Consider the following 20,068-nt stretch of genomic DNA (forward strand, 5'->3'; position numbering starts at 1 on the left):
GAGCGCGTTCATGAGTTCTTGAGCGCTGTCCACCCGCGGGTGCTGAAGTGGTGCTGAAAGAACAGCTCCACACCCTGGCCACAAACACGCGGAGCATGACGAGCCTGCTTTCGCCAAATCAAGTGTTTATGCAATACAGCTTGTGGCAATAAACACTTAAAATGTTATTTCTAGCACAAGTCCAAAAATTGCAATCGCGGAATGAAGAATTGAAGTCAAAATTTTGCAAGGAATTTAAGTGACAGCGAAAACGCTAATTTAATCGTGTGTGTGTGTGTGTGAACATTTATAGTGCTTCAAAATAACTCGCGATTAGATAATAACTCCCTATAAAATATACACATATATATCGCGTTGAAATGTATTTCATTAAAATATTAACAAAAAGAAAATGTAAGGTCCAACCGAATTTGAAACGACTCCCCTCCGGAACGCGAGGTGGCAGGTTATCGTATATATCCTGAAATTCGACCGTATGCTTTTACGTGATTATTTTACTATGGTAAAGGCTTAGTTTATGCATATGATATAATAGGTCATGCTACTGGCTGGTCACGTCAGTGGAGTGTCCACTGAATACTTAAGAGCCAAACCTGTACTTAACAACACGAGTCCAGTCGTTTCTTAATCCAGTACCTCAGATCTGACATGTTTTGGTTTACCCGGAAGTAAGTTGGATTTAGAAACGTCCATCCATTTGCCAGCTGACTACAGACGCCCGCCCCTCAGCAAATCAGATATCCTCAATATCCCACCGTCACAAAACGTCATTAATATTCATGAGAAGAGCCCGAGCCGTAGTAGGCTCACTAGGCTGGGAACATGGCGACTGCCTTGGAAAACGATTTGGAAGTAGACAACGAAGATTATTATTCTTTGCTCAATGTCAGGAGGGAGGTAAGAAAGCGGAGGCATCTGCACACGTAAACGCAGCATAGCACGAAGAGAGACGTGCTGTTTTTCATATGACGTTAGATCCTATGCAGTATGTCAGAACACCGGCTGCATCCATAATGACGTTTCATGCTCGGACAACCCGACAGATTGCAATTGTCGGATAAACTTGTTTCTTCTCGTCAGTTTTATATTGCAATTATATTAGCACCATTGATATTAAATTATTGCATGCACTGCACACATATGATGTCCAACATCCAAATGCACGCCATACTCTTGATGGCAACTAACCATTCGTAAGGTACAGTATTCTGCAGCAATACACATATGACTATAATTTATATTCTTCTGTAAATAATAATTTACCTTGTAAAATGCGTTATTTTTGGGGTTATGAAGAGTTGCTTAGTCTACAAAAGTTATGCTTGCGTTGACTCATCTGCCTCTGTAGTAACAAAAGCGGAAATTCACGAATATTATTGGCGATCAAAGCGCGCCGAAGTTCAAGGACAGCCAATCGGCGGTCTACTAGTGCTAACGTGTCAGTTCTTTACTTCCAGACTTCCATTCTTCACCTATCTAGGGACTATGTGTTAAAGTTAAAGGGGGAAAAATGTATGAGATTGCGTATTATGACTTGCTTCTCTGTGCCTCTGTCTGTCTGTATGTTTATATGTCTGAATGATGGTCCGCAGGCCACTTTAGAAGAGTTAAAATCATCTTACAGGCGGCTCTGTATGCTCTACCACCCCGACAAACACAGAGACCCTGAACTAAAGAGACAGGCAGAGCATCTCTTCAACTATGTCCACCAAGCATATGAAGGTAATAATTTTAACCGTTCCCTTATGCAAATGCATATAGAACACGGGTTAAAGAATTTGCACGAAATAAACATTCTGTAGATATTTACCCATACTCTCTCTCTCTCTCTCTCTCTCTCTCTCTCTCTTTCTCTCTCTCTCTCTCTCTCTCTCTCTCTCTCTCTCTCTCTCTCTCTCTCTCTCTCTCTCACATTTATTGATTTTTATATATTCTTTTCTTAAAGTCCCCTTGAACCAATGGTTTTTACTTTACACATTTCCGAGTCAAAGGGTATTTAAAAGGAAAAATTAGTGGGAGTGGCTTGCGTCTTTTACTGCGAATTGATCGGATGTTTAAAAACAGCTGTTGCAAAAGATTTTGAGGATATGAATTTGAAAAAGAAAATGACCCACTTTGATAAGCTATTTACTATAGACAATTTACAATTGCTGCAATATTTCATGAAAAAGTAAGATTTGTCATTTTTTATTTCACTGGGACTTTAAATATATATGTGTATGCTTTTATAAATACCAAATAAATATGCACAGTACACAGACATATATTATGTAAACACAAACTTTTATTCTGGATGCGAATTATAGTTTAACGGCTATATATATGTTTTATTTTACTTTTTTTGCTGAACTTTCCTTTCTATAATAAATAGACTGGCATTCAGTGAAGATTAGATCGAAGACCGTCTTGAGAAATGTAATTGTGTATCAAAGCATAAACATTCAAGTTCTCTTTCATCTGTAAATATACACTTGGAGGGGCCAAAATGGGTAACGTGTATTGAAAATATGGAATATCGACCTACTGTTTGATATTAATATCATGCACTGCACTTAACCCCAACAATTAACTTTGACATCACCTGTTTAATGATCTGTTGTACATCTGCAACTGTTTTTCGTGTATATCGTGTGTCGTTTGTATGGTTTTGTGTATATCTTCTATGTATGCTGTGTATAATCTTTAATTTATTTGGATTCTGCAGTATCCTGAGCGCGCACTCAAGATTTTTACTCACCACTGCACAAATACCAGTATATAACTATTAAAACAATCACCCAGTATAAACAATGTGACCCATTCTCTCAAACATGCTGATATATTTGTTTTGACCTGTTTAGTTCTCAGTGACCCGCAGTCCCGAGCCATTTATGACATATTTGGAAAAAGGGGCCTGGATGTGGAAGGCTGGGAGGTAAGTTTTCGATGTTCACCGTTGAAAACGTTCATTGTCAATTACACTCAAATTCCTGTGTGTTTCGGAGGTGCGTGGAACACCGATGACACATCTGTGTCTGATCTTTTTGAGGTGGTGGAGAGAAAGAGAACCCCCGCAGAAATCCGGGAGGAATATGAGCGCTTGCAGAAAGAGAAAGACGAAAGAAGACTCCAGCAAAGAACAAACCCCAAGGTGACTAATTCTCACTGCTCATCCAGACCAAAATGAAAGCAGTGGACAGGAAGATTGTCCTGATTATTTCCCAGAATGCAATTCATCTTTGTTGTGCTCTGACTGAAATCCTTTCAAAGACACAGTATGTCAATTTCAGGGATCGATGTTTACCTGCTGTCTTTTTGCATGCTGTGTGGTCCCAGATCTCATTTTCTGTAATGCCTCTGTTTGTTTCTTTATTCTTCTGATACTGTTCCTGTTTTAATCCAGGGGACGATAAGTGTGGGTATAGATGCGACAGAGCTCTTCGACCACTACGATGAAGATTTCGAGGATGCTCCAGGAGGAGCTTTTCCCCACGTTGAGATCAACAGGATGCACATTTCCCAATCCATTGAGGTTGATGGACAATGATGTCACCATGATAGTCTGATATCAATACTTTACTTTTCCTTTACAGTCTTGCACTTACATATTTGGCAGGCACCCCTAACCAATACCGATACCGCTGTCCTTTCTGGCTCATTATCGACACATAATGGCAACGGGGGAGGAACTATAAACTTGTGTCTCCGCCGTGTGACTTCAGCGAGGGGCTGGGGAGAGGTGAGACATTATTTCTGAACCACCTCTAGTTTTCATTATATTTCATATAATTGGTTTTCATTTGATGTGTTTTCAGCTGGAGTTTGGTGCAGGGGACATCAGAGGACCTCTGTTCGGGATGAAAGTCTTCCGCAATGTTACTGCACGTTGGTAAGTGTCCCTCTACATGCATTTTAGGTGAGGTCTTAAATATTTTCACCATGCACTTAAAAAGTTAGATAACCTATGTTTGAGGATGCATGCTTCAGTAATGGGCTCTGTGGCTTTCAGTTTTGTGACTGGGCAATGGGGACTGCAGTTCTCCTCACGTGGTGTGAGACCAAATGCCTCAATAATGATGGCGCGGCACTTGGACCAGAAAACTATGGGCTACTTACAGTGGCGCTGGGGAAGCCAGTCTGCAATGACGACGAGCATTGTCAGGGACACCAAAACCAGCCATTTCACCCTGGCTTTGCAGGTAAAACCTACTGAAGAATTATGTAGAAGAAGTTCATTGCAGCTACAGTACATATATATATAAGAATAATTGTTTACATTTAGTCATTTAGCAGATGCTTTTATCCAAAGCGACTTACAGAGAGTTCAGGGAGCAATACATCAATATGTCATTCTTTTTTTCTATACCGGTGTCTTTAGCTTGGAATTCCTCATTCTTATCTGATGATGAGTTATCAGTACAAATTCCAGGATGAAGATCAAACCAAGGTTAAAGGCTCCATCAAGTAAGTACTTTACCAGTGGTTTTGAATACATGCTTTTAATATTAGAAGATCTACCAGCATGTTCTTTCGGTCAAAATCTTATATCTCTGTGGCATGTTTTTTGAACACTTTGGAAGCCATTTTAAATAAACTTGAACCAAAATAGTTTTTATAATAAATGTGTTGATTTCAATTTTCTGGCCATTAAAAGCTGGCACGGCATAAAACAGAAAACTTAAGAGCTGGGCTTAAAAATGAGACGAGATCTTCTGCAAATGTTTAATTTTGTTCATGACAGGACCGGGTTCTTCGGCACTGTGGTTGAATACGGAGCTGAACGAAAGATCAGTCGCCACAGCGTTCTTGCTGCAACCGTCAGCATTGGCGTACCCCAAGGAGTCTCTCTCAAAATCAGGTTATAGAACTGACTGGAATTTACCTGAAATTAGTATTCAACAAAACAACATTAAAATATATTTTTGCTGCTTGTGGCGCCTCTTAATGCCGATTTTTCCCAACAGGTTGAACCGAGCTAGTCAAACCTACCTCTTCCCCATTCACCTGACCGACCAGATATTACCCAGCGCTGTGTTTTACGCCACTGTGGGCCCACTGGCCATCTACTTAGCTGTCCAGAAGCTTATTATTATGCCTTATGTACGATCCCAGAAGGAAAAGTGAGTTATTATCTGTAATAACTGATCCAAAACCGCCCATTTTCCTTAACCCCTCGTTCTTACTCGCCATCGGCGAAGTTTCTCTGATAGAGGGCCTGTTCTGTTGTTTGCAGGGAGCTGGAGAAACAGAAGGAGGAATCTGCTTCAGAAATTGCTCGCAGGAAGCAAGACGCTGAAGCCGCTGTAAGTCAAATTAATGCATAGACAACAATGACAACAATGTCCCTCCTGCCAGCACAGACAGGCGTTTGTTAGGATTGAGATGGCGTTTTCCATTTTCCAGAATCGCTGTGTCTCTATTTTTAGGTTCTTCTGATGCAAGAGTCAGTGAAGAGAATCATTGACGCAGAGGAATCTAAAATAGGTAAATAAAATGCACAAGTTATTATGAACTTTTCATCGTTTATTACTTTAAAAGAGATTTTTGGGCAAGTGCATATTTTTTGGTTCTAGGTCTCATCATTCTAAATGCCTGGTATGGGAAATTCGTGTCGGACAATAGTCAGAAGCACGAGAGGGCAAAGGTTATTGATGTGACCGTCCCGCTGCAGTGTTTAGTGAAAGACTCTAAACTCATTCTTACAGAGGCTTCCAAGGTTAGACACTTACACATCGAGGAACACTTTTCATTAATCTTGCTTAAAACATGGTTTGTTTAATACAAAATGAGCTCAACCATATTGTTTTCTAGGTTGAGGAACTTCTGGAAATTGTGTTACTGTTTGAAGTGAAGTTTGCGGCACATAAATATTCTCTTTCTGACGTGTTTGCACATCAGAGTATAACATATTCATGACTTGGAAGTTGAAAGATCTGTCCGCAGACAAGCGTTTCTACCCCTTAAACTTTATATGCTGTTAACTTTGATTAAACCCAGTACAGGCATAAATATCAGCAGGTGTTTCTCATTAATGACTTCAGTCTTTTGTAAATCAGGCCGGTTTGCCGGGGTTTTATGACCCGTGCGTCGGAGAGGACAAGAGCCTGAAGCTGCTGTATCAGTTCAGAGGAGCAATGCACCAAGTCCTCTCTGGAGATACAGAGCCTCTTAAGATACCTAAACAATGTGAGCATTGCAAAAATGTTAAATAATTCTAAGCTGATGGGAACAAAGTCAAATGACGCTGCTTCATTTTGTTTGTTCGTGTCATCAGCTCATAAAATACAACAAGAGACGTAGGAATCTCCATCACATCCTGAGGGGAGCTGACAGTGTTGATATGTACGGAGATGTGAAGAACGTACAGGAGGACAGTCAGCCATCAAGTGATGCGAAGGGCTGCTCTTCTTCATTTCATGACGTCACCCGTCTATCATCTTTATGTTGTCCGGTAACCTTAATACCCTTTATATATCTAACAGCAACGGTCAAGCAGTGGAGCAATGGACGAGTCTCCATCTTGAATCAACATCAGTTTTGCACACAGGTGTGTGCAGAAGGTCAAATGCCATATTACATCCATCTGTTTTAATCCTATGTGAATTATCTGGAAAGTTTATCAATAAATAAACTCTTAACAAAAGCTGACTATACAGGTATGTTAGTCAGCAAGATACATATCCAAATAGATTGTTTTAATCATTATGTAAAAATTACTTTGTGTGGTGGGTCGTAAAATATGAGACGGACATTTCTTGACAGTTTTTGAAAGATCACATGATTCTTCCCTCTATGTTCAAGCCATATCAAGGGCAGCTGGACAGTTTATCTTGACTCATTTGTAATTGAAAATGTATTATTTATTTAGCAAAATATTAGATTGTGTTTTTCTCTATATTTGCCCGAGAGCAGCTTGCTCTTGCCCACTTCTCTTGAACTAAGCTACATATGTTTTAACAGTGCGAAGTGTCTAAAGTATTACACAAACTGATTTCGAGGTAAGATAGTAAAATGCTTTGAACCTTTTTAAGGTTCATGGGGCATTTATTGACAACTGAATGAGAGGTTTAAACGGAGTATGTTTTTGTTTTATTTTTAAAACAAACCTGCTCCCTCTTTAATGCATTGGGTCATTTATATGTGTCATGATGTCTCGTGTCCTTGGTTTATTTATTTATTATTGTGCAAATGATGCATTTGTTGACTGGTTGTCAATGCTTCCACACGATTTGCATTTATTTGTGGGAGTCAAAGTTTGTTCAATGGCAAGACCCGTTTTGCTGTTGGAGTACCAACTTACCAAGAACCTTCTGTTTTGAAAGAGTAGAGAGAAATCCTGCCATGCTGGATCAATTCAGTACATTAACTCTTGAGTAATAGTCCATGGCATCATTTGGTGTGATTTAAACATGAATGCCTGTTAACATTCTCTGGTTTGTTTTGCAGTACATTTACCTTGCATGTGTCCTGAAGTTTTAAGTGTGACTTATGTTTATGTAAATGGCTTGTTCAAGCCATGTTTCACAACTTTGTAAGAAAGTAGTATTACATTCTTATCTTATGCAAAACCTTACAAATGTATTGTTGTTGTCAACCTGAAGAATAATTTAAACAATATAAAGTGAAGAAGTCTATCAGCTGCCTAACCTTATTGTCTTTAAGCTATTTTATAAGCTATTAGTGTCCATATGACATATACTTTCTTATACACATCTCTGAGCATATTATGCATGACTCATCAGTGCAATGTAATGTTAATCCAAACAAAAAATATCTTCCATTAAAATAACTCTTCAATGTTAACATACAGTCAAACAGTTAAGCAAACACATTCTGGTATGGTTTTATATAATTTTTGGTCTGATTTTTATATCCTGTTTGACTTTAAAATACATCAAAATGTGAAATGTCAAATTGGTTCTAAATGTAATTTATATTGATTTTAAAATATTGTGGTCAAGCCCACCGCAAAACCTTAGAAATTCTAAGAAAAGAAAGCCACTGCTGACATGAAATCTCATTCTCTTTATTTAAAACGGTTTACAACACAACGTTTCACAGAAACATCTCTCTTTTCATTGGACACTGGCACGACACCGTGAGAAACTTTAGCAGTCCTTCTGTCTCCTGCGCCCAGACAGCCCTGAAATCATACCTCATAAACACGTTGTGATTGTACAAAACAAATGTACAGCAACAGTTTTCCATGAAACCCTTGATTAATGGTTGAAAAAAATGTTACTGCGCAAACAGATTTAGAATTGACAAAGGTTTGATCTAGAAATGTTTTCTAATAAAGTTTTAAGGATTTCCAGTTGCAATATACATCAAAATGTGTCTAGAAACATTGTGGACACGGTCCACTGACTCAACCCAACACAACAGTTCAAAACCTATCATAGCTATTTGTCTTTTTACATTAAGAACAAGAAAAAATATGAATCCAATGAAGGGGAAAGAAATATCCAAGACTACCACAAAGATTCTGCAAGTACCAGATCTGAACTATAGGTACAAAATAATGTCCTTCCTTTGCCGCGTTTACTTTAAATGATTGTTCAGAGATGTAAAGTAATTAAAAACATGTCCCACAGTTGTAATGTCAATAATGTCAAATTACACAATTTTCCCTCAATTATGACGACTATTAGGCAAAATATAGTTTCGGGTTGTACATTTTGTACTGCTTTTAAATAAAGAAAAATACTGTATACAAGTAATGCTAACAAACCACTGAAAATGGGAAATACAAAAGAAATAAGCATCTGGACAACAAATTGTGGGTAAAACAAAGTTCAGTTTGATTTTAGATGAAATGTGACATGGACATGTTGTTAAATCCACCTCTTCCCTACGCTAACAGCTGTAAAAGAATCTCATTCAGAACTCGTAATTACACAATTTACGTATTTTAACATATCATTTAACAAAAATGCATGCGGCATTGCATGACAAAAATAGCATCCATAGCGTCAAAATTGAAAACAAACAAATATATGTTATTTTTTCATAAAAAGAGCAGAAAGTGTCATTGACCAGACTATGAAAATAACACACACAGTGCACTTGTGTGATCGTTAAGTTCTTGCGGTGTTCTTTAGAACAAATCCAGGAATACCACAATATAACAGGAACCGCTTCTGATGTTTCACTGCAAAAAAGAACATCGATCAACATTATCCAGCGAGTCCAACTCTCTCTCGTACACATTTGGGGGTCTCAAAAAAGACTCTAATATCTTACCGTTATTTTTATTTAATATACATTCTCTGACAAATACACATACTTGTGAAAGCTATCAGTACAAAGTGGCTTCTCTTGGTACTCCTTTGTTCTTAAAAAATGTGCAATCCGATGCTCTTATCCCTTTATTCCACAACACCTTCTATTGTGTAAAAGTCTGTATGGCTGAAGTCTGTTGAGTCTTTAATGCATCATCAGGGTATTGATTGCCTGACGCAAAGGTTTAGGAAGGCGAGACGTTTTAAAAACAGAAAAGGAAAAAACGTGACAGTTTAGTGAGAAAAGGACGTCACCGAACCCTTCCGCTTCTGCTCTTGACGCAGCAAGGTTCTGTACACGAGGAGGGGCACATATCTCAGTCGAGAAGGTGTTTTCGAGAGCCCACTCGCGAGCGCCTGGAACGACGAATGTCAAACATTGAGTCTTTGCACCTCTGGCATATGTACGTCTCGGGAACGTTGGACTTGCGAATTTTGGCACACGAGAGGTGGATCCAGGTGTTGCACTGGTTGCACTCGATCATCGCTCTTCCAGCGAACGGCTTCATGCAGAAACACGTCACGAGGTCCCAGGAGTCATCATCTACACATAACAGAAATATACAGTGAATTGATACACATCAGATTGCAGAAAACTAAGCGAGGAGATCCTTTTGACCCCATGTAGTTACCTGAATCAACCATGATGTCCTCATCATCTTCATCTCGAAACACCACCTGTTTTCCCTGACGGATGACAGTTCTTTGGCCAGGAAAACCTTCGACCTTTAACACCGTGGCTTCTCTCTCAGGTTGTGCTGCTTTTTCTGGTTCCTCCGATTTAGAATCTGGACCAGAGCTTTTATAACCGTCCCAACGTGGATGCTCCATATCAGGCTCTTCTTTACATGTTGCAGTGCCTGGAGAGCCTAAAGCTGGTGTTGAACGTATTTCAGCATGTGCTGGATGGTCTGCGGTGGGCATGGGAATTCTGAGATAATCTTCCGGTTCTTCCTTGATGGTACAGCCGAAATTGACAGAACTGGTATTAGACGGGCCGAAAGATCCCAGTTCCTCACCTTTACTCTTCCTCAGCTTCTTCTTCTTTTTAACCTTGTCTGCCTTCTTGTGAACCTCCAGGAGATGACCGGCTGACTTGCGCCGCTTCTGGGGCTCAGCGTTCTCGCTTGAAGGTCTATTGAATCCTGTAAAGCTCTTGCGGTTCTTGCGTTGGGGCTCGTCTGGAGATGACAGACCGCAGCCGAGTCTCTGATTCTCCCAGCCATCACTGTCTGCAGTGCTGCCGGTGCTGTTAGGAGGACTGGAACTGTTTCTCATGTGCGCCTCCTGTGGACAGATGTAAACATTCTCAGATGTCATCACAGCCTAAATGTGAAATGCTAGATAATTACATTGATCAAAAACCTACACTGCAAATATTACGATGAAATAAAAAACAGAAACGCACCCACATATCCTTCAGGTTATGTTGCCATATTTATAATGACAAGAAATGCAGACCACAGCAGTGCATGACGGTAATGCTTAACATCACAGATTTAAAAGGTTTTTTGGACGGTTCGAATTCACATCTGATAAAAAGTCAATAAGTTTAAACGACATAAAATCAAATGTTCCACTCAGTCTAAAAGTGCTTTTTACATCATGCCATTATGATAAAACTACAGTCATATTGAACCGCACAATCGTCTCTCAAGAGCTTCTGTCCTCGTCAGTCTGGCCTTACGCCACAGAAACCAGCAACTTCAGCAAATCTTTGTTAGATCAAGCATCACTTTCTACAAACACAATGGAGCTGATAGGGACCAGAAGAACTAACAAAATAGCAAAAAGCCAGTTGTACACATTACAACATCATTCTATATATATATATATATCCAAGCATAATCATAAACAGTCCGGTAGAGGCACACCTAATCTTAAACTTATCCTATGAAATTATGGGCCAGTTCTGAACAACCTCACCCACACAAAGAAACCCAAGAGTGACCGCACGCAGTAAACATAAATCACACAAATAACAGGTTTACTTTAAATTCAGAACAGGTCTTAAAATAAAAATTCTGTCAACACATAATCGGCTTTCTGGCTGGAGTAAAATGAGAATTGTACACAAACTCAATACTAAAACATGCTGATGTATTTCATTAACAAGAACTGTAGTGGAAAACGCTTTCAAAAGTGTCAAAAAACTCCAAACACAAGGCTTCATTTTCTGTAAACATTTATATTTTGACGGTGAAATATAAACCAGCCGTGCTTTTGTGTGTTTATTCTTAAGTCATATTTGTTATGAGTGACCTTCAAAAACAAAACAAATGGAAAAAAGGACCAAAATGGCGCATCTAGATCTTTCCATATGTTCCTGTAACGATTGGTAGAGCGCTGCGTTATCAACGTGAATGTAAACACTTACTCAACATAACTGAGTGCGAATAAAATGAGTGAGTGTTGCACATATGAATACTGACAGCATGTCACAAATGACACATTCGTTGTCCTGGATGAGTTCTACCGATTTAGCCTCCATCCATTCGGATCCTTTAAGGAACAGGGGACCAGAAACGGAAAGTGTTTCTGGATGCACACATGAATGGCACTTAAGAGACAAAGATCTGAGATGAGAATGGAGGAGACTGGAGTGGCCCTCTTACCCGGGGCGAGAGGGCTGGGGATTTATTGGAGGGGGGTCTCTCTCAGCGGCTGCCATAAGAGACACCAACATGTCTGTGAATTAAACAAAAGTGTCAGCAGCACGTGCAGACGGGGGGTGTCACCCACAGCAAACTCCCATGAGCACCCAGTTTAGCACCACCAATGACAAGAGAAGGGAACATCAGCATCACATCCTCAATGTGTCAGAAGTGAGTCCCTGGCGAGCCCGTGGAGACACGTTTTTGTTACTACATTTTTACCACATTACCTCAAAAATATGGCTGAGACGCGAGGTCACACTCACCTCTTGTGGATATGGAATATAGCCTGCATATGCCAGCACAAACGTACAGAACTTGTTGAAATCTTCCACCGTCCGTTTACGCTTAAAAGTTGAAGTGTAACCCTTAAAAAAACAAAAACAAAACAACAACAACAACAATACTGAGATCTGGGAGTCGTAGCAGATAGCAGTCTTTTGTAAGTTACTTTAAGATCAACATACAAATGACTAACAATAAAAAGTATTTTGCCATAAAAAATAAACTGTAATTATGTGACTTAAGTTTAAAACACAGGACGCAAATATCTTTTGTATAGTTTAGGACAAATAGCATCTAAAATCCTGGTAATAAAAGTAGCGCTTTCCCGTTTGCGCATGCGCAGGACCGCTCTGGCTCTGTCTAGAGTGCAAATATTCGACATATTAACAACTACGAGTCCTTTAAGATGACAATTACACGATCAACATAATAACACACGTCAATAAAACGATCAACACAAATGCAAACATATATTTTATACTTTAAAACAAAGTTCGCTTTGTTAAAAACCGTTTGATGTGCATTTAGGGACTGACGTTATTAACTCGACAATCTATGACACAAACAAACAAATAAAACCATGAATTGAACTCATTCAAACCACGATTTTACAAACAAGACGTAAAAACGACAAAATAACAAAACGAATGACAGATCTCACTATTGAATCAACTACATGAATGAATCGATGAAGCCAGCCATTGCTAAAATGACCGCCTGATAAGAAAACCAAACAAACTCTACATTTGTATGATTTGTTGCCATTTTAAGAGCTCAAACTAGTAACTAAATATGCTAACAAAACACCTAAATGTGAGACTTTAAATATGACACGTCGCTTGCTGGTTTAGTCGAACTTATTCAGCAGCAAGTACGTCGTGTATATGCACAAACAATAGGAATTAAAACGAGAACAAGCACACCAGAAAACTTAATGATATTTACCTGTGTGTCAAATGAACAAGTTGTCGAGTTGTTGTCCATTTCTATAAAAAAAGAACAACTTTAGTATCTTTACAGTAACTTTCAGATACAGAATTGATATGCCGGGATATTCGCGGATTGTTGACATAACAAAATACTCTATAAAAAATGTGCATTGGATAAAATACACGTCAGGCATTAATCATAATTTTCTCGTATCTTCAGGCATTAACTAATTATCGAAGACATTTAGTCACGTCAATTTTCTTCAACAAAACAAACTTATAAAACTTTATATTTTCGAAGCCACGTCTGTTGTTTGACTTAAATAAAATGTATATTGTGTTCGAGAAACATTTTATTAAATACAAGACGTTTTATCATCTATATGATGGACAGTCCTCGAGCTCTGCTAGCTAAGTTAGTTAAGATTAGCCCGCTGACACTTCAGACCGTCCTGGTACGTTTATAACATTATCATCCGTGACACGTTGTTTACGACCAGCATTCACAATCACACATCTAAATACTCATTCAATAGACATTTAAAGACCTTAAAATTAAAGTTAATCTACTTTTCTCTCCCTCGCACTAACTTGCTAATTGTCATGCTAACATGGTTGCGGCTCGATGTTTGTGTTTGATGTTTTAATCAAACTTACCTGCTGTTGAAACACGAACAGGGGTCGGTAAAGATGTCGATTTTATCCTGTATCAAAAATCAAACGATGACAATTACAGAGTTGACGGAAAACAGCGACGATACATCGCGATGATGTGACGGTGAAACCCAGACAGACAGTCAGAGGGAGCTGCTCAGGCGCCAAAATAAAAGTCCCGAGCCAATGCGCTAACGTTTCACTTATATTCACTTATATTATATTAAAATTAGATGGAATTCGTAATGCAGCAAAGCGTGTATAACTTTAAAACCCAGTGATAAAAAGTATTAAAGCTGCTTTGAATAAAAGCATCTGGTACATGCGTACATGTGAAAAAACGGCATACAACTATGCGCTTATTTTCAAATGGTCAAAAGGGCTGTAAGATTATATTGATGTGTTTTAAAGAGCAGAAAAATAATATTATAACACAGTGGTACCGCAGAACAAGTCACATATTGCTTCCATCGTTTACTTCATTTGTAAGTGATTGCTTTGGATAAAAAAGCGCCTGCCAAATGACTCAATGCACATGAAATCAAGTGTAACATTACTTCTGTACTCTCAATACATGATGTCTTGACGCACAGATGAGAAAACCATCTTAAGTGATTGACATCAGTGCTGACAGAGTATGAGATGTGCTTCAGTGGCACAACGCAACACTGCTGGAACAGCACTGCCCATTTGTCTGCAGTGCTATTCGATTTCAGGAAGTTCACACCCACCAAATACTGTACTTCTTGTCCCAGTCAGTTTAGATCTGGGCGACTGCTAAAAAGATCATCTCTCGGTAAGTATTGCACATTTTATACACGCCATTGTATTCACTTGTGTGCTGTGACGCATTTGATAAAGCTGCGTGCGGTCCCATCATTTAAACAGGTCTGCAGCAGAGGACACGAGTCAGCTGACTGTAAACCGAGCTAAGCTACAGCTCAAGGGGACAAAACGATACATTTCTATGTGATCATCAGTGGAAATGAAAAAAGAAACACTTTGCTTCTTCACTGCTTCTATTGAAAGATGTTTAGTACAGATAAAAACGTAATGTGTTCTGATGTTGGAATTGCATTTACTGGATTTTCACATTGAGTCATTTCTGGGTGACACTAGATGTTTTGCCAAATGTACCCTACAGATTTGGTGAAATTACCAATCATTTTTATTGCATGCACCCCTTACTAAAAACTGATTATAAACCAGTAAAAAAAGCGAAAAGTTTAAGGATTACTGGTAGGGATCAAAACCATTCACCGGTCAGCATTAAGTCAACGGGTAGTGAGTGTGTGATGCTGTGTGTGCATGTTTTGAGCTCCACCGCAGTTTAACAATGACTGTGTTTTCTCCAGTAATGCACGGGACAACAAAACAGATTCAAACATGCATTATGTCACCTGCTGTTAAAGGGGGTTCTGCTGTAAACTCATCTGACCAGTTTGCTTTCATTCGTGCATGTTTTTACAAGGGTTGCCTGGTGACGGAGATCCTGGGGGCAAAATCAATTATCCAGCAGTGCTCAGATCAGCATATCGATATAAGACTGCTGGTTTAAAGAAAGTGAACGCCAAAAAAGAAGCTGAAAGTGTTCATTTTGAAAATGAATGTTGCATTAGTTAAAAATGTTTAACGTCTCACCAATTTCTCTCCCAGTTGTTGCAGGAAAAGCAAAAGTTAAAATGTCTGGAAACCTTCTGAAAAATCCAAATGGAGATGGTAAATAAGAGAACATTTACTATATGTGTGACAAATGGATTTTGAATACTTCTACTATTCTATGTATCTATCATAATAATTATCAGAAAAAAACACGTTGTTCAGTTAGTTTTCAATTATTCTGTGTACCGTGATCATTTATTTGCACAATATGTTACCATTTTAAAATAATGTGAATAATTCTAGATAAGATTGCATAATAAAATTTTTCATATTCATATATAAATCATTATTTCATTACATTCAAAGGGACAGGTCACCCAAAAAAAATACTGTCGTGAGTTATTCACTCTTGTTGTTCCAAACTAAATTCTTTGTTTGGTTGGACACGTGTTTAAACGGATAAAAGTTTCAAGATCCTTTACTTTACCGTTCATTTAAGCCGGTGTTAACATGTAATTGAGAACAACAATATAGATGTAATACAATACCTCGATAATATACCTATATACCTCATGCCTATTAAGGAGACTGCTTGGCAATGTGTCAAGTATCTGTTTGTAACTCCCCATTGTAAACATCTATTATCTTATGTGCTGTATCATGTTTGTCTTTTTGAAGAGAATTTGGAACACTGGGAGTTGACTGAGAATGGCGGAGATGAGTGGCGGACTGAGGAGATCTCAGGCAACTGTGAACAAACCTTCTATGATGAAACCGTGACTAAATACTTCTGCACCTCCTTTGAGTAAGAGAAGGCTCTAAAATATTCATGTTTTGTGGAGCGTGTGGATCATATTGTACTGTATGTCTTTGGGTGTCAGTGTCTATTACTTTACAATTTTTCAGGGAGTGCCTAAAAAGACAAGTGATCGACCTGTTGGCAGAGGGTTTCGACCCTGAAAATCTAGACTTTGTGCAGCCGGGGGTCAATGTGGAGGACTGGTGAGTCTATAGCAGAACGTGATTTATTTGAATATTCAAATGTCATAAGTCTTTGAATAGTCTTGCACGTCATGAAGTCAATGTATAGCAGCTTATTTTTTATGTTTTTGTGTTTAGGTACACCACCAGACACGACTGTGGATGTATTTATAAGCTTACTGTGACCCTGCTTGATGAAAATAAAGAGGTCCTTGCTGAATTTCATCCGGATGACGTGACTCTGGATCCTGATATAGATGATTGCTCTTGGAAAAAGGTAGAAAGTTCACTGTGGACGCATTAACAATAGACCCAACAATGTGTATTAAGAAACAAAATCAGGTTATTTCTTGGATTTTGTCTTGAAAACGAATAATTGATTAAAAATGTGTTTAAACAAAATGTATTGAAATTAGGTTTACTACAAACTTTTATTTGGTAACTCATGTGTGTTTCTACTGTGCAATGAAAAATTCAGTTTTTCTTGAGCAATGTTTTTAAAAGCACAATAATTTCTCCTGTTGTCATTAAAAAAAGAAGATAAAGAAACTCCTTGAAGTGTGTAAATGTTCTTGATTATCAAGTCTCAACTGCGTGTACACTGGGCATGTAATGACAGTTATTGCTTTTTCTCACAGGTGACGCACACATTTACAGACTACGGTCCTGGTCTGCGGTTTATCTCATTTGAACATGGCGGTCAAGACTCCAAGTATTGGAAAGGCTGGTTTGGAGTTAGAGTGACGGGGAGTTCTGTAACCATAGACCTCTAGAGACAAACATCAATCAGATAAAAGAATGTTACATAGTACCTCGCTTTTCCGTTTAGCATCATATTACTCAACAAAGATTATAGTAACATAAAAGTATGTATACGCCTTGAATAATTGTCAAAAAGGGTGGAATAGCAAACCCTGCACTTTAAATTAATATATGCCAAAAATTTAAAGCAGTCACTAAAAATATTATTTTATCAATAGAGTTTAAGATGCGTTTAAGCGAGAGTAGGTCTGCATATATTAACCTCTACCTCTGTATGCTAATACTGATTTTGTTAGTCTTTTACTAATGCTTTTCTATTGCAGATACTTATTTACGTAAATGTACACTAGAATTAACTCCATGGTCTCAACATTGGAATGATGTAATGTCAAAAATAATAAAACACTACAAATAACCCTTATCTGCGTTTGTTTTTACTTTAGAACACTATAAAAATGAATACTGGATTTGTTGTTTTGATTTCACACTTGTTTTTTTTCTATCCTCTGCTCTACACATCCATTCTCCACCTGCCTGGTGGTCTCATCTAGAAACAGGAAAGCCCAAATCATGTTTTAACAGAAAATAACTATTTTAACACAACAAAATTCTTAAAAGATTTACTGTTTTAAATAAAACTTACATTCTAATACATTTTTAGTGGTCAAAGAAACATCGGCCATCTTTAAAATATAGTACATAACAAAAAAAGAAAGTGTTTTGATACTTATTATCCTTCAAGCAACAAATAATGTCAAATATTAAACCTGTTTAGCAAAACAAAAACTGCATCTCAATATAAAAATGTTTTGTTCATCAAAACTGGAAAGTCAAATAATATTGATAATAAGAAACTGAACTCCAACACTGGTATTCAACATTCTGTAAAATAAATCAATTCTGCATCTACACTTTTGCGACCAGTATGCAGTATGTCATTTTTCGGTGTCGTCATAACTTTGTAACAGTAACATAAAATACTGATCAACATCCTACAAATGCACACACACTTTAGATTCTTCGCACCAATGCAACCGTTCTTCAATACATTGTGGTGCAAATCAGAGGTTTTCGATGCTGGACACTCGCTGTAACTCAGAGTGTCCATGAGCAAGACTAAAAACCTCCGTTGTAGGGGCATAAAAAATAAATATATAGTTTAGCATAATGAAAATAACAGTAATGTCACAATCACAACATCTAGGTGTGCATTACAGAGGCCACACGTGAGTTCTCAGTCAGCTTGCGACTGCATCTGCTTGCAGAAGGCTTCAAACTGCTGCTGTTCAAGTTCTGTCATAACCTTGTTCAGAGCGTAAATCTGGAAGAGATCAGAAACAAAAACCTTTCTTTGTAAAAAACAAAAACAGCACATTCAGACACCAACTCTGCTATCACACAAACATAAGAAGGTGAATTATTTAGAGACATCATGTAAATATATGAAAACGTATATTGTATCTAACCTCTCAAAGAAATGCTTTCAAGATCACCAGGAACAAAATATATTTTACACTAATTTATAAGCAAGAAGGTATCAAGGGTAAATTTATAGGTAGACTTCCCAAGAGTTACTAGACTAGTCTCTTTAAAATATACTGAAAATAATTGTCAATGTTGTGATGGATGAGTTGTCGGTCACCTCAGCTCTCTGTCTCTGTTTCAGCTCCTGCTGGGCCGATTTCTGTTTGCTTCTGTCACCTCGGGTCGGTGTTTGCTGCTTCTGTTTGTCTTTTCGACAAGCCGGCTCCATTTTACAACCCAGAACCGGATGATTTAAAACCTTTAAAAACAACAAACACTGTTTTTAGGTCCAATAAGCTGTTAATAATAACGTTCATTAAATAGTTTAGATATAAATAATGTCTGTTTAATTCAGAAATACGTTTTAATACATTTATAAAGACGTACGTTGTAATTTTTAAGGAAAAAAGTCAAGTGCGAGGCCGATACTGCTGCTCAGCAAGTGTCACTGATAAATCAACCCGGTCAGAAACGTGTGTCGCGTCCACGAGGTTCCTACTAACACCGTGTTGAAGAGTTCTGTCGTGTAAATGTTGTTTCGGTTACAAAATAAAACAGTGATAAAATATCAGTACAATAAACAACCATATAAAGCCATACAAAGAGTGGCAGATTGTGTTGTGCGTTGTCTTGCGCTTGCCGATGTTTCCTTCCGTGCAGACATAAACGTGACCACAAGATGTCGCTCTGATATTTCTATTTAACAATAGAAAGCAAGCACAGACCCAACTAGATTTTTTTAGGCGTGTAGTCCGTTACACGAAATTTATTTAATGTTTATACTCTTGCTTACTTTATAAAATAACAACACTTTGATGAAAAGAGAATGTATTGGTTACTTTGTATTAAATTGAAGAATCCCTTTGACTGGCCCTCTGCTACACAACCATCACCTCCCTCACTTGCTCAGTAGTCCTAAATCATTCAGAAACGGCAATAAAAACATTTCCCTTCACTCCACCAAACTACTTTTACCTCCTACCACAGTGGAATGTAAATATACTCCGGTGTTTCCATTAAATGACTTTAGTGACATCATTAAAAAGCCCATGAAAATCTATCTTATTCTTATTCTTATCATTAGGGCCTACATAGAAAATACATCTAAAATAACACTCGTGTATAAAAAAGTCAAAAAGATGTCACGTTGACTCAAATAGACCACCTAGGAAAAACTAGAGGGAACATGGAAGGCAGATCATGATTTATGTATATATTGGTTAATCTGATACCTGCCAGAACCCAACGAACAATAAAAATGTCAAATAGACTATAAACCTTCCTCGTTTGGATTGTCATTAGAGTAAGAGAGCGCTCATATAATTGTTAAAATGCTCCCAAGGAACAAATTGACTTCATTTTGACCATATATGAAGCTGTACTTTTCTGAACCTGGACTTAATGTTTATGCCCTTTG

General features: G+C 38.1%; 4 protein-coding genes across 10 annotated transcripts; 2 read left to right on the forward strand and 2 right to left on the reverse strand.

Moving 5' to 3' along the window:
• Positions 1-766: 766 nt before the first annotated feature.
• dnajc11b (DnaJ (Hsp40) homolog, subfamily C, member 11b) lies at positions 767-7,623 on the forward strand. 2 transcript variants are annotated; one of them, XM_079483513.1, is made up of 17 exons: positions 803-897; positions 1,593-1,722; positions 2,841-2,914; positions 3,029-3,130; positions 3,383-3,511; positions 3,596-3,718; positions 3,795-3,868; positions 3,989-4,178; positions 4,358-4,443; positions 4,721-4,837; positions 4,944-5,099; positions 5,213-5,282; positions 5,406-5,463; positions 5,553-5,695; positions 6,036-6,165; positions 6,254-6,321; positions 6,462-6,656. In XM_079483513.1, exons 1-16 carry the CDS (start codon positions 823-825, stop codon positions 6,277-6,279), a joined length of 1,683 nt encoding a protein of 560 aa, XP_079339639.1. In that variant the 5' UTR covers positions 803-822; the 3' UTR covers positions 6,280-6,321; positions 6,462-6,656. The 2 variants fall into 2 exon arrangements, with proteins under 2 accessions (XP_079339638.1, XP_079339639.1); XM_079483512.1 differs by having other exon boundaries at positions 767-897; positions 6,254-7,623.
• A 359-nt stretch (positions 7,624-7,982) lies between these two features.
• phf13 (PHD finger protein 13) lies at positions 7,983-13,948 on the reverse strand. 2 transcript variants are annotated; one of them, XM_079483726.1, is made up of 5 exons: positions 13,786-13,948; positions 13,145-13,185; positions 12,181-12,282; positions 9,893-10,547; positions 7,983-9,804 (listed from the first exon to the last, which is right to left on the reverse strand). In XM_079483726.1, the coding sequence occupies exons 2-5, from the start codon at positions 13,181-13,183 to the stop codon at positions 9,578-9,580; spliced, it is 1,023 nt and encodes a 340-aa protein (XP_079339852.1). In that variant the 5' UTR covers positions 13,184-13,185; positions 13,786-13,948; the 3' UTR covers positions 7,983-9,577. The 2 variants fall into 2 exon arrangements, with proteins under 2 accessions (XP_079339852.1, XP_079339853.1); XM_079483727.1 differs by lacking the exons at positions 13,145-13,185; positions 13,786-13,948 and adding an exon at positions 11,876-11,948 and having other exon boundaries at positions 12,181-12,246.
• Positions 13,949-14,313: 365 nt separating this feature from the next.
• fbxo2 (F-box protein 2) lies at positions 14,314-17,547 on the forward strand. 3 transcript variants are annotated; one of them, XM_079483116.1, is made up of 7 exons: positions 14,481-14,578; positions 14,671-14,832; positions 15,439-15,501; positions 16,063-16,189; positions 16,291-16,386; positions 16,504-16,642; positions 17,004-17,547. In XM_079483116.1, exons 3-7 carry the CDS (start codon positions 15,465-15,467, stop codon positions 17,136-17,138), a joined length of 534 nt encoding a protein of 177 aa, XP_079339242.1. In that variant the 5' UTR covers positions 14,481-14,578; positions 14,671-14,832; positions 15,439-15,464; the 3' UTR covers positions 17,139-17,547. The 3 variants fall into 3 exon arrangements, with proteins under 3 accessions (XP_079339240.1, XP_079339242.1, XP_079339241.1); XM_079483114.1 differs by lacking the exon at positions 14,671-14,832 and having other exon boundaries at positions 14,314-14,578; XM_079483115.1 differs by having other exon boundaries at positions 14,487-14,578; positions 14,671-15,501.
• On the reverse strand, positions 17,486-19,321 carry svbp (small vasohibin binding protein). Of its 3 annotated transcripts, none has more exons than XM_079483117.1 (3): positions 19,039-19,102; positions 18,770-18,928; positions 17,486-18,448 (listed from the first exon to the last, which is right to left on the reverse strand). In XM_079483117.1, exons 2-3 carry the CDS (start codon positions 18,878-18,880, stop codon positions 18,362-18,364), a joined length of 198 nt encoding a protein of 65 aa, XP_079339243.1. In that variant the 5' UTR covers positions 18,881-18,928; positions 19,039-19,102; the 3' UTR covers positions 17,486-18,361. The 3 variants fall into 3 exon arrangements, with proteins under 3 accessions (XP_079339243.1, XP_079339244.1, XP_079339245.1); XM_079483118.1 differs by lacking the exon at positions 19,039-19,102 and adding an exon at positions 19,252-19,321 and having other exon boundaries at positions 17,529-18,448; positions 18,770-18,910; XM_079483119.1 differs by having other exon boundaries at positions 17,541-18,448; positions 18,770-18,910; positions 19,039-19,109.
• Positions 19,322-20,068: the final 747 nt, after the last annotated feature.

The sequence above is a fragment of the Barbatula barbatula genome (assembly GCF_947034865.1).
Source record: "Barbatula barbatula genome assembly, chromosome: 20".
Lineage (NCBI taxonomy): Eukaryota > Metazoa > Chordata > Actinopteri > Cypriniformes > Nemacheilidae > Barbatula > Barbatula barbatula.

What these genes read in the sequence shown, in the direction of transcription:
- dnajc11b (XM_079483512.1), top strand. Translation starts at nt 823, where the DNA reads ATGGCGACTGCCTTGGAAAACGATTTGGAAGTAGACAACGAAGATTAT. An exon ending in TGTCCACCAAGCATATGAAG is followed by an intron (nt 1,723 to 2,840) that starts GTAATAATTTTA and finishes TGACCTGTTTAG; the next exon opens with TTCTCAGTGACCCGCAGTCC. An exon ending in ACATTTCCCAATCCATTGAG is followed by an intron (nt 3,512 to 3,595) that starts GTTGATGGACAA and finishes CATATTTGGCAG; the next exon opens with GCACCCCTAACCAATACCGA.
- phf13 (XM_079483726.1), bottom strand. Translation starts at nt 13,183, where the DNA reads ATGGACAACAACTCGACAACTTGTTCATTTGACACACAG. An exon ending in CTTGTTCATTTGACACACAG is followed by an intron (nt 12,283 to 13,144) that starts GTAAATATCATT and finishes TGTTTTTTTAAG; the next exon opens with GGTTACACTTCAACTTTTAA. An exon ending in GGACATCATGGTTGATTCAG is followed by an intron (nt 9,805 to 9,892) that starts GTAACTACATGG and finishes TGTTATGTGTAG; the next exon opens with ATGATGACTCCTGGGACCTC.
- fbxo2 (XM_079483114.1), top strand. Translation starts at nt 14,425, where the DNA reads ATGTGCTTCAGTGGCACAACGCAACACTGCTGGAACAGCACTGCCCAT. An exon ending in GAAAAATCCAAATGGAGATG is followed by an intron (nt 15,502 to 16,062) that starts GTAAATAAGAGA and finishes GTCTTTTTGAAG; the next exon opens with AGAATTTGGAACACTGGGAG. An exon ending in GGGGTCAATGTGGAGGACTG is followed by an intron (nt 16,387 to 16,503) that starts GTGAGTCTATAG and finishes TTTTGTGTTTAG; the next exon opens with GTACACCACCAGACACGACT.
- svbp (XM_079483117.1), bottom strand. Translation starts at nt 18,880, where the DNA reads ATGGAGCCGGCTTGTCGAAAAGACAAACAGAAGCAGCAAACACCGACC. An exon ending in AACAGAGACAGAGAGCTGAG is followed by an intron (nt 18,449 to 18,769) that starts GTGACCGACAAC and finishes GATCTCTTCCAG; the next exon opens with ATTTACGCTCTGAACAAGGT.